Raw genomic sequence first — 14903 nt, 5'->3', positions numbered from 1 at the left:
TCAAATTTGTTTCTGTCTCAAACATCTCCACTGGGCCAAATCTGGCTAGAAATTTGAAGGCTTAAACTCCGAGAAGAACAGGAAACTGTGTATTTATTTATCCTTTAAACAAATTATAGTTGCATGTGTGCCCACACAATTACCAAAAATTGAGGAAGGCTGAAATTGAGAATACTTAAAAAAAAAAAAAATTAGAATGAAATGAGAAGCAATCCTCCTTTCTTGGCTCGCTTATGTAAAAAGGAAGAGACAAATGGAATGGAGTTACAAATGAGGAATGGAAAGAAAGAAGTTGATAATCCCAAAGAAAGGAAAATTATCTTTATATATAAATTTTACTTTGCTTGTAAGTGCTCTTTTTCAGAAATATATTTGTAATTTCATATTTTACGAGGGTTATACATGAAATTTTCTCAATTTAAAATTGTAATTTTGTTTTGTCTCACCCCTTAATAAAATGATAATAATAATAATAATTTCTTAAGATTTCGAAAACATGTTTTTCGTGTGATTTCCGGGTTTTACCTTTTTGTGTCAAGAGGAGGAATATTATAGCATTGAAATTTAGATTGCATTTACAAATATAATCCAAACAAGCAAATAACTTAATAAAGGAAAGGATGTAATATCCAAATTTAAAAAAAAATATTCTTCCACATTAAAATATAATTGGAACACAATTGTCTTTTAAGTAAAAACAAAATTTCCTAAACTTAATCCAAAAGATATTAATACCTTTATACTTTAATGTTATTATTCCTCTAACATTATTGAAGTAAACTTTGAGGTTTATTGAAACATCAATTCTTTAAAATAGAACTCAACTAAAATGAAGTCATTACATGCAAAACTGAGGACAAAGAGAGATGCAAATTTGAAAAAAGCAAGAATACTAGTAAAACCCTGGAGACACATCAGTACAAAAACACATTCTGGAATGCAAAACCTGAGCTTACTAAATGAAGTCATTACATGCATTAAATTCAGACAAAGAGGAAAATAATAGTAATTAAACTGTGATTAAAAAGACGAAAAATGAAACAAACAAAAATAGATTAACAGAAATGTTAGATTATGTTCATAATTCATTGAAGCTAGTAGTAGCTACAACCACCTCCACAATAATTAACAAAACTAAACATATCTGAGGATTTCTGCATAAAGTTTAGTCAAAAGAAAGCAGCCCTGACATACTTCGCGAGGACCGTGTTTATGAGTTGAGAATAATTTATCATAGTACATCAAACCAACCAACTCTAACAATCATCGGTGTTCAGAAGTATATCCCGATTGCAGCACCCCATTGATACAAGGCCAAAAATACGAGGTTATTTCTGTTGCTTTATGCACAGATATCTGAAACATTTTAGCGAATTCGTATTCGCTACAAGGCAGCAGTTGCATGATATACATATATAATATATCAGTTGTAGAAATATGTGACATGAAACTACAGTGTATCAGGAGGTTGACCGGGCTCTGGAAGATGTGAATGGCGGGGAACTACCCGATCAGCCACCCTGAGATGGAAAAAAAAACTCATTAACAGAAAAACAGTCTGAACAAGAGTTTGGCAGGTATGTTATATGAGCATGCCAAGATGCCAAGTGAAATGGAAAAACTTCTCTCAATACATCTTACTTTACAGTGAAGGTTCCACCTCCATTTCTTCAGCATTCTCTCGATTGTTCTTCAGATATGCTTCCTGGCGTAGCTCAATGACACTGGAGATATAGTTGAGCAATAAGAAAATAATGTAAACTTTATACTTTGGTGAAATATTGCTCTGGAACAAGTGGTTAACAAAAACTTCTGAAGATGCCTTTACCTGTGCTAGCAAAGTGTAGGGTGAACGCGGAGCTCATCTGTCATTGGTTTTTGTAGTTGATTCTGATGGTATGTGAAAGAGAAGATGGGCCACCATTCGATCTATTGGATTTGTAATTGTTTCTGTATCTGAGAACCTTGCTGATCTGCAAGAGTAGCACAAGACAGCTAATCATTTGTAGAAGATTTGATAAGAAATCAAATACGACTATGTCTCAAATGATAGAAATGACAGAATTATAAAAATCTCAAATGGATGCATAATCGAGGAAATTATTGCCAAGAAATAATCCATGTATGAAGAACGTACTAAAGCTGTTATCAGGCCCAGAAACTTTATTCAGTATGCAATATGTAGATTTGTTACATATTCCACTTTCTGCTGACCATTTTTTTTTTTTCCTTTTTGGTGGTCAGTGACATGCACTAGACTAAAAATTTGCACATTTTCGATAAAGCTTTACGAATACTTGATCTCTATTCTCAGACCTACTGCCATTCTAAGCTAATCCTTTTAGGATCACATCACAGTGGTCTAACCATGCATAGCTGTAGTGTGTTAAGCATTGTGAAACAGTATACGGGATTTTATTAAACTAGTTTCCTTAGTGCCTAATTTGGGTAGCCACTACACTCATACTCCACTTTCTTCTACAATGACAAACAAAGAAAGGTGCCAAATTTATCAAAAAGTTATTTTTAATACCTAAGTGGGGACAATTTTATTGCATTTTGCATATGGTAAAAATGGCTGATAGCCTGATAAAGTTACTGGAGTTCTATAAACTATATACAATAAAAAGAATGGAAAACCAGGCATTATGGGAGTAAAAATGAATTATTATGATCTGTTTCAATATATTAGGAGCCATGCTGCTCAAACAGAGGTGGAGATATATAGGACAATGGGTGATAGCTCTGATGGAAATAAAAGGTTGCAGACAATCTGGATCTTTATCAATAAAATATAGTCACCATGTCAAGGAATCAAAGATAGTAAATTGGGGTGAAGGTTGCCAAGTTGTCAGAGAAAACAAAAGCAATCCAGTATGAACATCGGGTGAGTCAAAAGAACTGCGACAGATGGTTCATACGTCCTTCTGAGCCAATAAGGACTCCTCAAATCAAGTAAAACAGACAGTTCATTCTCTACAGCAACAATTATTCAAGGACAACTTGGCTGGCACTTTATGTAAGAATTTCAGAGATTTTTCAAAATTTCAAAGAAATTCAGGAATCTTATTAGAAAAAGATGCTACAAAGTTCTCCATAGAAGAATTATGAGCTAAAAAAAAAAAAGATTGGACAAAATGGAGAGATGACAGGTACATCCTAAACGTGGAAAGACTTCCCAAAATATTCCAATCATCTATCACAACACAGAATTATATACTCGATGAATGGCCAATAAAGTTTTTCAGAACAAGGTTCATGAACAGGATTGAAGTGAAAAACTTTCAACTAAAACCATCATAATGCCTTCCACTCAATATGTTATATTCATTTTTCCATACCAAAAAGAATAAATCTTGAAGAGTAGGAAAAGGGGCGAATCTTGGACTGTATCAGTCAGGGCGATTGTATCAAGTTAACAACAATTTCAACCGCAAGAAAAACATAACCAACCATCACATGGAGTTTGATGATTCAGAATTGGTAAAAGGGAAAACAGAAGGAAAAATAAAAATTAATTTATAAAGTTTCTTCTAAAGAAAAAGATTGGAAAAGAGCACTACACAAAGGAATAAGAACACACACACATGCGTGGTAATGCATGTGTGTCCACTATACACAAACAAGCGGTGAATGCAAGACCATTGCAGTCAAATGGGTCTCCAAGACAGGCTTAATCCTAAAGACGCCATACAAAAAGCAAAAAGACATTAGTCGCACAAGGTAACCACCATGGACAAGAGCTCTGATGACACTTTATTCCGATTGCACTGTTTGGCTCTAAAAGAGAACCAGCAGAACCAGTTTAGAAAGAGTAGAATATGTAAACCAGATGTGAGTTGGCATTCCCAAAGCAGTATTTTTAAAGAAGAGATTTATGCAGAGCAACCACGAGGATTTGTTATGCACGACAAAGACAAAGAACTACATCTTAAGGAGAACACTCTACGGGTTAAAAAGCAAGCACCATGACATGGGAAATACTTCATAGTTCTACGGCACAAGAGCCACAAAAGTTGAACAACTATAAACATCATTACCCAAGTTAGCAACACCTTTCCCCATTTCTTTATAAGTTGATGATCTAATCATACAAGAAATGGTGGAAAGGTGATATTATGATGAAATTTGAGATGAATGATTTTTGATTTAGTGAACTACTCCCACACAAGAACTAAGAAATAAAATTTACATTTAAGGGGTCACAAAGAGCAGCTTTCAAAATATTAAACACCCAGATAAAAATGTTGAATAATTAAGGCACTTTTGTTTTTTATCACTAAATAATGTTTTTCAAGTTATGTTGGTAACACTAACCATCTTCTTCTTTCTTGAGATAACAGACTCTATTGTAATCGATGAACTGTGATTTTGAGTTTCTAAAAATGTGAATGAGCGAGGTTCTCCTCGACTCCTCTTCATTGCTGCTGTCTTTGGAGTTCATTTAACACAAAAGAAGTTCAAAAGGAATGAACAAAAAGTTATAGGTCCCTGGTTGGTAACTAAAGATCCAAAAAGAAAAACTGGACCTAAAGCAGCAGATGGTAATCTCTACAAAAGTCTAATTGAAAGCATGCTCGGTGTGATTCATGCAAAGCTGGAATAATAACACAAGTTTGCTGCCAATTCATGCAGTGTCCAAATTTTAAGCAGTAAAGAGAATTCCAAGGCATTTATAAAGAACATAATTGAATGGTACACATTACAAGCCTACTGATGAATCAAGGTTATATATACGCAGACTATCGGGCCAAAGTTGATAGATGGCATGAAGAGCACTTCATGTCATCATCTTATTCAATATGTCTACAACAGCAAATGGTAGACACCTTCACTGCAACAACATAATACCAAAATTTGAAGAAATTAGAGCTTTCTCAAGGTAGCTCTGAAGAATGTAACGAGGATGGCTAAAGGTCTAACGTTCTTCTAGAACAAACAAGAGGAGTTCAAAGCTTACCTAGCTTATAGATGAAGGTTGAACAAATAATTCATTTACAAAAGTTGGTTGAGGAAATTTAACAAATTAAGGGCAAGAAATCCTAGGCTGAACTACAAATATAAGCTTGCAACTTTAGATACTAATTAGCTCATGCACATCAACTCAACTAACTCAGCCCTAATAAAACTATCTCTAGTCCCTTAAGTTTGCACAAACATATTTTTCTATTAAATAAAACCTTTTTTGTTTACCATGATTATTCACTCATTACTCTATCTATCTAAATACCAGCATTACTTATACAGCATGTTATTCAATTTCATGACAGCTGCATCGATTGATTGGGCAAACAAATGCCAGAAAAGTCATAAAAGTATCTGCAAACATAAATAGCATATGCTACATATAACCATAACCATATGCACATAATTAAACTTCAATCGGTCTAGAATTGCATGTCATAAAGGTTCCAGGATTTATGATGGTGAATGTAGCTTGAGAACAATCCATAAGAGAAGTGGTGCTGCATGGCTTCAGATGCATTTAGAGTGGCGAGAAAACAAAAAATAAATGTTGTATAAACAAACCTGTCTTGACCATTCCCATCTATATTTTTGCAGCAACCTCATCATCTTCTCTGTTGATTTTGTTAGTACTGCTTCTATCACTTGCACTTTGTCTTTCCATAGCACTTTTGGCCAGACGAAACAAGCTATCTCTAATGCCAAGTTTTACTCTTGTGTCAAGCTGCATTGAAGTATAAAACTTCATTTTTCTATATAAGAAAAATGGATTTCAAATTCTAACAAAAACAAATTTTACGTAAATAATTGACTATAACCTTTCTCAGAGCATCTTGAAGCTGATAAAAAAATTGTTTCCTCAAGGGACTGATCATCAATCAACAAGGATATCCCTATTCGATTCATCCAGTTCACCAAGCATGCTCTATTTCTGATGACAGTATCTTATTTGCACTTTCTTCAACTCCAATAGTACTTGTTGAAGCATCCTGATTTTGATTCTTCTGCGAACAAGCTTGAGAGGCCAGACTGTCTGAACCACTGATTTGCTTACCAAATTGCTGCTGTTGCTGCTGAATAGCAAGCATTGCTTGCATCTGCTGCCGTCGTCTTAGTTTTTCTATCTTTTCTTGAGGTGTCATGGTCAATGGTTTTGAGCTATCTGGCAGTTTATCTGAACTATTGGGACCTTTAGATTGATCCACATTAGATTTGTAACCAACAACTACTGGTGCCATCTGGTTCCTTTCAGCTGGCGCACATGGAAGCACAGGAATCGCCGGAAATGAGTAGGCCGGAAATCCATATCCAGAAAACATAAACTGACTGGACGAGATTGGGTACCCCATATGTTCAGACTCGCCCTGCCTTTGCTGACTGATAGCTGGATGCTGGAAAGTTTGCACAGAAGTTAACAGAGAAGGATGCGCTTTTGGACTTGGAAATTGTTGGCTTTGGCTGATTCTATTGGACCAAGCACCGTTCAGGTTCTGTGAAAAATTATTCTTGCTTCTATCCTCTGCTTTTTTGCGAGGCTTCACCTGTTTTGATTGCTTACCCGCCTGAAAACATATATTGCACTTTTGTGTCATGAGAACAAGTAAAAAAACAACACAAATCCTTACCAAAAATATCTTACATAAACATGTGACACTTTTTAAAACTGAAATAATGAGGTCCAAGTGTGGAGTATCACTGAAATAGCATTTCAGAAGCATCATACAAATAACAACAAATGAAGTTGCAACAGAAAACAGAGCAAAGTTGTCAGGGTTGTATAACCAACATGCAGTGCTAGTTTAAGAAAATATGACATTGAAGTTCAACTATATAATTCAATACCTTATCCTTATCTAGTTAGTTTGATTCATTAACTAATAAGTTACTTCGTTGAGTTCGTGCCCAATATATATATAGTCTTGTAAATAATAAGAGGTTTATGGAATATGCACACAATTTTTCTGCAGATTTTGTATTATGTTTCCATCAAAAGATAAATGTTTCAAACACAAAGAAGATAGCCAAAAGAAGAAAAAGAGGGCTTCTCATGAATTTTGTTTCATAAAAATTATATCTTAATCTGAATTCAAGTTATCAAAAAGAAACATGTGATTGCAGTGGAAACCTTAAACTATAATGTTGCCAATAATGATGTTGGGCTCTTAAGGAAAACCCTAAAGCCTCAATAAAACCAAACCCCTACCCTTCTAGAACACCTTTTTGGAACATTCTAAGGTGGTCTTTGGTTTATTAGCATCTAGCTCATAAGAGCTTACAGACTTGCAATCTTCTTCCCATCTTTATGACATCACATTACCAGCAATATCTAAATGCATACCTTGTCTGATGGCTGAGTTTGAATCCCAGAAGAGTGATTAGTCAGATTGGATGAAGATACCATTTGCTCTTCAGTTTTCACAGTAATATCAGATGTCTGCCAAAGATGATAAGGAAATGTAGACTGTGGATGAACATCTTAGAACACTTCATGTAACAGTATAAATAAGCTGCATCTTTCTCTTCTGGCTTTCTAATCCCATCAGAATGTTCACTAAAAGCATATGGAAATTCTTGATCAGACGGCTGGTCCCTGCTCATAGGAATATCCTGTAGACCACATGAACTAGCATTATTTGTCACTGGTAAAGAAAGTAACATTTTCCATGAAAATTCATTAAAGTTTGTCCTGCTGCCATAATATATTAGTTTCTGATTGGGTGACTTACTGGCATAGGAATTGACTGTGCAGTGCCACTAATAACATCTGCAGATGAAGATAGAAATTCATCTGCATTACTGCCAATATCATGTCCAAATATGGAGTCATTGCTTCTGCAACATCATAACTTGTGAGGATGAAGTGCTCAAAATACATTGTTAAGGTTTTTAGACTACAAGAAAATAGCCGCAGATACCTTTTAGGCAAACATAAGCATTTTGTTGATAAAGTTGGAAGGCAGAATTCATTACCTAAATATTTTATCAAGATCGTCGAAGTCTCCCATATTAGCCCAATCACAATCAAGAAAACTGTCATCCTCCCTATCATCATGCTCATTATTGAAGAGTTCATGATTGCCCTCTAGCTGCACTGTACCACGAGTTGAGAAACTACATGATTCTTTTAGAGATAAATAGATCGTATGATGATTACAAAACATAATCGCAAAAATTCTTGTGTTACCTCTAACACTGTTTAAGTTAGATGCTTCAGAAAAGTCCATTAATCCAGCCTGCAATGAGCTCTCATTATTTTCATCATTGTACCCTTTACTAAGTGCAGCACTTATGGAAGGTAAATCAGGCCATGAGTCCAAGTCAAGCCTTGGAGCAGAAAACTCTTTATTTGCATTGCAACTAGAACTGTTTTCAAAATCACATCCAGGTAAATCCCTTTTGTCTTCAGAAGTTTGTTGTGCAGACTTTATATCAGTTGTGCTCCCTTCGTTCTTCTGCTTTTTGCCAAAATCATGACAAATAAGCAATGTGTCCTCTTCACCTTCTTTAGGATAAGGCACAATATGGTCTTCACTCTCACTAAATTCACCCCATATTGTGTCCCCGACCTGAAAGGGAAGAGCAAGACATCGTAATAAATACTTACTTCAAGATGAAAGACCAAAAACATAACAACAAAACCAGTTAAATTTCATGGTTATCTCAGAGCGTGAAAAAAACCTTTTCATATAACTTAGCAAATCCTTGACAATATTTTACATGCCATTAACTATCTAATCATTTATATCTATTTTCATAAATCTAAATATTGAATGAGTGGCCAAAACCTGGCAAATCTTCTCCAAAAAGTTTACATGAATAATCAATTAATATGGTCCATGTGTTAGCCAGCCATGAGAGAAAAAATGTCCATTATTCAATCTGGATAAGCACTTCAGGAGTACAGCCGGGTGCAGCCATAGTGCGAGCTGTGGGACAAAGAAGTTGGCAATAATACATACCATCAGGCATGAATAAATTACAATTTCTTGCGTAATTTAATAATGCAGCTAATGGCATTGTAATGCCCCAATGAAATTAACAAACACGAGGAAAAACCAAAACACCCCAAGCCTGATGCACCACAGTCTTCTCCTTCTGTCTTCAATCTGATCTTCTCGTGCTGCTCTCCATGCATGACTTTGTTTTGGTGTTGAAGAAATATATTTAAGAGGAAGTTCAAAACTACTAAGGTAAGAATGGTATTCTACCGGTTAGTAATATAGCTTTATATTTATGTAGAACAAAATATAATTTCTCTTTAGTCAAATGGTCACAATAGCATTTCAACTGCCATGAAGTGAAGAAATATTTGGATATATATCTATGTTTAGAATGAGTTGTTCCAACAAAATTAAACACTCTATCCAATTGATGATTAGAATAACAGACACATACATGCTTTTGAGCATAACAAATAATACATTATCGCGATATGGTGGGTTCTCTATAAATTGAAAAATTTGAACAAAATGAGGTTTTGCTACTATCTTATGAAACACTCTCACTGGGCCATTTGTTTATTAAATATGATCATTTCACTATAGCCATGGATCTGCTCATCAGAAGATGAGCCTGATGATAGGCCACAATTCTTGATATCATAAACACCTTAATATTGAAGGAACTATACTGTGACAATAGTTGGTAGTGAGATAATGTTTTAAGTTGTTATGCATGCCATATTGTGCATTGTTCGTGTACCCACTGAAATTTGTAGAGCACAGTTGGAAAATGAAAGTAGAGAACAGTTACTAGTGCCAAAATGATGCAAGGCATGAATCAAATTTTCTCAGTAGTTGAAAGTGCAATTGATTTACTTGTATTAGGTAGAATGATCAAGGCAAAAAAAAACACAGGGCATAGGTTCAGAAAGCTGGCTACTATTTCTAATAAGGGTTTTGAAAATTTTAGCAGAAAATGATTTGCGAACTAAGATTTAGAAGTTCAGAAATGTATTTGCAATCAGCTAGAAACATGGACTTTCTTGTCCACATCAGAGGTATGGGTCCTATAGAGAGCAGAATACACCCTTGTCGTGTGACTTCTATAACAAGTTGTTTACTCTCTCCAGGCAGGCTGGAATCAATAAATTAGGGTTTGATATAAGAGCAGAATTTAGGATGTTGAGTGAATCAGGATAACAAGAAAAGATAAAATTAAGGCTTGTGTGTCAAGCATATTTTTCATTTTCTTTTTCAATTAAAATGAAATTTTTTTTGGAAAACATGTTTGCACACTCATTTTAGAAAACAATGTTCCGAAAAACATGACACTTTTTCCTGTTTCTAGATAACGTTCAAAACCTGATTTTATAAAATGTTTTCCACTTTCCCACAATCCTATTACTCCATGTCTCGGCTTCATGGCGGTATGGTTAATCAGAACCTTGAAATATACCTTATCTATTCTCTATTTTGCAAAACCAATAGAATTTTATTTTAATACATTTTATCATAACTAAGGTCATATATTTAAATTATACATCCATTAGGATTGAAAAGAATATGTGGTAACTAAAATATTTGGATCATATGATTATATTTTCTAGACATAGATACTATGTATATCTACAAAGCATAAAATCATATGATACAAAGACCACATTTACATATATCCCTTAGTAACTATATATATATATATATATGGATATAGATAAAAGGTTGCCTAGTCACCTAGCACATAACACCAAGAGAAAGAAGAATTCATTGAACTAGGAGTCTAGAAGATGTACTAATCTCATCCGAACCTCCTCATGCCTTCCCTTATAGTCTAACCATAGTTACCACTTACCACTTACCACTTACCATTTACCACTTACCACTGACAACAGAAAATGAATTCTCCTTTGAATTGATACCACTTATCTTATGATATCAATAGACTGAAGGAGTTGTAGATTCAAATTACAAAAATTATCAAATAACCAGGTTAGTTAGTTTCCTTCCTGAAATTAAAGAGGATGCAAACGAGGCTGATTTCAATAACATTAGCAATTAGATTGATTCATTTCAGTTGAGAGTTCACTAATTTGTGCCCAGAAGAATTCAACCAAGGACTATGAGCAAAAGAAATTATATAAGAAAATTTAACTGTTCATCAACAGGCAGCCAAGACTTCCTTTTATAAATCTACTTAGAAAACCTAGAATCAAATTAAAAAAACCACAAAAAGAATCCAAAACTGAGTCTTTGGTCCACCTTATCAATTGGGTCTCTTAGGATAAAGAAAAAAGAATGAAAACAAAAAATAAACAAGCATCTATCTTCAATTCAATCAAAGCCCAAGTCCGAGTTCTAACTTCGGATGATCTATAAACCCCTAATTTCTCCTTCGATCTAGCTCAAAATATAAGAAACCATCAAATTTCAAACAAGCAAAACACTAAATAAACCACCAATCTCACTCCCCAATCCCACAAGGATCAAAAAACCACATCAATCCCAAAAACGACGCAAAAACCCACAAGAAAAAAATAAAAAAATAAAAAAACTGAGGAAAAAAAGAAAGATCACCCGGTCCTCGTTCCAATCAAACATCTTCAAAGCGGCAAATGATCTCCAACGCTGAACCTTCAGACCGCTCACGATCCAAGCTTAACATCTCAAACCCCTAAAAAAATCCAAAAGCCAAACCCTAAATCCCTCGAACAACGTCGTCGTCTTCGCTTCTCTCCCAAAAAAAATGCGATCTTTCACCCTTTTCGGCGAGAAATCGGGGGCTGCGGAGGTTTCCAGAAGCGCACTCTCAAAGAGAGAGAAAGAGAGTAAAATGGGTGGATGGTGAGGAGATGGACACGTGTCAAGACGTAGTTGGGTTAGTGGGACCCACGTGGAGTGGGGTGGGTGAGGCAACGACACGTGTCCGAGAGCATCAAGAGTTTGTGGTGGATAGAGGGTCTATCAAATGCAGCGCTGTGATTGGCTGGAAGTGAATCTGGGTTTCATTTGTGGTGAATTTGGGTTTAGTTTCAGATTTGTTAGAAGTTCTGGAAGGTTCCTGTCAATTTTAGATGTCGTGGATAAGCATTAATTTGACTTGGCCGGTGATTTATTTAATTAATTAATTTTTTTTAATTGTAATTAAGGCATGCGTGGCATGGATCATTAGTATTTTTAATTAAATAATATTAATTAAATTGTTATCGTAATTGTCTTTAACTGAAATGTTGTGCATTTTAGTACTTTATTTTGAAAATATTTGTCAAATTTTGCAAATAGGCCCCTGTAGAAGTCATAAACTTTATAATTAAATTATAAAACTCTTTGGGTTTTTGTTGCTTGAAAGCATTAGTTAAGCTAGTTGTAAACCATGGTTGATTGGTTGATTGAATGTGTTATAAATAAACTATCTAATTTTGTTAATATTGACAAGTAACACAGGTTGTCCATGCTCGTCCATTTTGAGCGAGTCACTAAGATATGGACTTAAAGTTATCTAATTTAATTTTTTTAAAAAGAAAAAAATTAATTTTTTTATGTATAATTGAGTGAGTTTACAGTTTAAGTCTAGTAGGACGAGTTTAGCACATAATTGAGAGTAGGAGGCGGAACCAAGAGAGAGCTAGGGCATAAAGCTCCCCAGCACGGAAAAAATCTTTTTTTAAAACAATATAACATTCGGTAGTTTTCGATTTTTTTCTATACTTAATTTCACGTAAAAATACTGATATTTGGACATATAAAATCTGCAGTGAGGATGTCGTTTGAGTGGTTAGTGGGTTTATTTATAGGGTTTGTGGATCTTTTGATCCACCCAACTTCAAATCACTTTCAGTGCAATTTTTCACATTTTAGTTTTTTTAATTTAAAAAAATTACTATTATTTCAAAATTTTAATAAAAATAAATGTTATATACAAATTTTTGCATTTTTTTTTTTCACATTTTATTTTTAAAAATTAAAAAAATTACTATTATTTCAAAATTTTAATAAAAATAAATCTTATATACAAATTTTACTAATTTAAAAAAGTTTGAATCGATCATGAGAGCTAATATATATACATATATGTTATAATGTCACTATATATCTGCTAGAGTGAAAACAACAAAAGTTGTTTTTTTATAAAGCATGTAGTTTGGTTATTTAGTAGTGAGGAGGATCAATTTTACCATATTTATCAAATTTCGAGATGTATTCTTATTAGTTGAATTATCGAAAAATCTCATATATTTTCTATCGGTAATAACAAAATTTTAAATTATACTTTATATTTTTTTAATACGTGTATTCAAATTTTGGTTAGATTAGCACATTATTCTTCATTTAAAATAATTATTTTGTAGATTATTTTTTTACTTTTTATTTTTTTGTTTTGCCTTTAGGCTTCAGCCCCCTCTACCATCAAATCCTGGTTCCGTCCCTAATTGAGAGAGATTCCGAAAACTCAACCAAATTAAGTTTGGCAAGCCATACAAGTGGTTTATTATGGTTTAGGCAAGCTTGGCTGAGGTTGTACCCTGACAAATCACACATATGGCTCTTGCACGGCCTTATGTTTGCCAAAAATTGGATAGCGACTTTGGCCAACCATGGTGATGAGCTTGCTAGAGGAGATATAATAAAGAAAAAAAACAGTACAAGGATAAAAAGTAATTATATATGATTAAGCATGGTAAATGTATGGGCCTTAAAAAAACACACCAAAAAAAGTAGTTTCTGGGTTTGCCACTACCGTTGAAATGGGTAGCAACTTTAAGATGCTTATAAAACTTTTAGTTTTTTTGTGCAACTTGGACCTTTTAAATTTGATTAAAAATTTGAATAAAGAACACTAAGAAGGTGCGTGACTCCATGGCCCAATGGATAAGGCGCTGGTCTACGGAACCAGAGATTCTGGGTTCGATCCCCAGTGGAGTCGCCTACATTTAAAATTATCTTTTGTTTTCTTTTCCTTAAATCAAATTTAACGACGTTTTAAGGCAATAATCCTAATTTTATTTATAGAATATTTAAGCCTAACAATTAGCTGATTGGAAATAACCAACATTTATTCTTTTCTACATAGTCATATACAATGCCAATATATATATATATATGTTTATACAATTTTCGATTAATTTAATTTTTCTAACAATGAAGTGCATTGGTGGTTGATTATAGCATTTTGGAGTAATTTGTTTCCCGGTAATGACATAATACTACGTAATAAGATTACCGTGGTAATAAGATTGGGAATGTTATATGTCCAAAAATATTGTGATAATTTATAATAATCATGTTGGTTGGAAACTGATATTACTTAGTAATGTTTTAAATTTTCCAAAATACCTTTGTGTTTATCATTTTGTGCAAGTTTAAATTTAAAGCAAAATAAAATTTTGGATAAAAAAAATTCAAAGTTGAATATATTCGAAAAATAATGTTATTCAAATTTAATTTTTTTATCCAACAAATAAAATATGAAAATTATTATTTTTAAATAAAGGGCATATGTGTCAAAAAAAATGTTTCAAATTACCATCTACTTGGTAATCTAACATAGCCACCTATTTTAGTGGTAATGGGATTACCAAGTTTTTTGATAATTTTCCAAAGTTGTAATAATGAAAGTATTTTAATTTGGCATGACACACCACTAGATTATGCATAGCAGAAGCAAGAACGGGATGACTGAGGCGTGCAAGCCTTGCTTTTTAAGAACAAATTCGGCACTTTTGCGGTTATTTTGCGAGCGGGTTAGGGTTTTGCGTGGCTGCGCATAAATCACGAGTGCATTCGTGTATCGCACCATGCTGTATCGTAAGTTCGAATTTCGATCGAAACACGAAATTTGCACCCTTGGAGTCTGCAGCGTGAAGGCATAACCACTAAAAGCGAGGTTAAAGGATAATAAATAGTCTTATATATAAAGTGGGTGAAGTTAGCATGTAGGCTAAGCGATGTGATACTTAGCCTTTGGTGGGAATGTTTTGAAACAAATATGAGCCTAAAGTATAT

General features: G+C 33.9%; 1 protein-coding gene, 1 long non-coding RNA gene and 1 other non-coding gene across 3 annotated transcripts; 1 reads left to right on the top strand and 2 right to left on the bottom strand.

Annotated features, from left to right (window-relative positions):
- Positions 1–1303: 1303 nt before the first annotated feature.
- Positions 1304–1687, bottom strand: LOC120253865. Its single transcript, XR_005534440.1, has 2 exons — positions 1642–1687; positions 1304–1520 (listed from the first exon to the last, which is right to left on the bottom strand). It is a non-coding gene; the product is annotated as an uncharacterized LOC120253865 (long non-coding RNA).
- Positions 1688–5548: 3861 nt separating this feature from the next.
- Positions 5549–11585, bottom strand: LOC120253860 (protein LNK2-like). Its single transcript, XM_039262076.1, has 8 exons — positions 11478–11585; positions 8150–8531; positions 7936–8056; positions 7692–7797; positions 7482–7572; positions 7304–7440; positions 5890–6527; positions 5549–5717 (listed from the first exon to the last, which is right to left on the bottom strand). Exons 1-8 carry the CDS (start codon positions 11499–11501, stop codon positions 5549–5551), a joined length of 1668 nt encoding a protein of 555 aa, XP_039118010.1. The 5' UTR covers positions 11502–11585.
- A 2166-nt stretch (positions 11586–13751) lies between these two features.
- TRNAR-ACG lies at positions 13752–13824 on the top strand. Its single transcript has one exon. It is a non-coding gene; the product is annotated as a tRNA-Arg (tRNA).
- The last annotated feature ends 1079 nt before the right edge of the window (positions 13825–14903 follow it).

This window comes from Dioscorea cayenensis, unplaced genomic scaffold, assembly GCF_009730915.1.
Source record: "Dioscorea cayenensis subsp. rotundata cultivar TDr96_F1 unplaced genomic scaffold, TDr96_F1_v2_PseudoChromosome.rev07_lg8_w22 25.fasta BLBR01000230.1, whole genome shotgun sequence".
NCBI lineage: Eukaryota > Viridiplantae > Streptophyta > Magnoliopsida > Dioscoreales > Dioscoreaceae > Dioscorea > Dioscorea cayenensis.
This window is presented reverse-complemented; position numbering and strand designations above follow the sequence as displayed.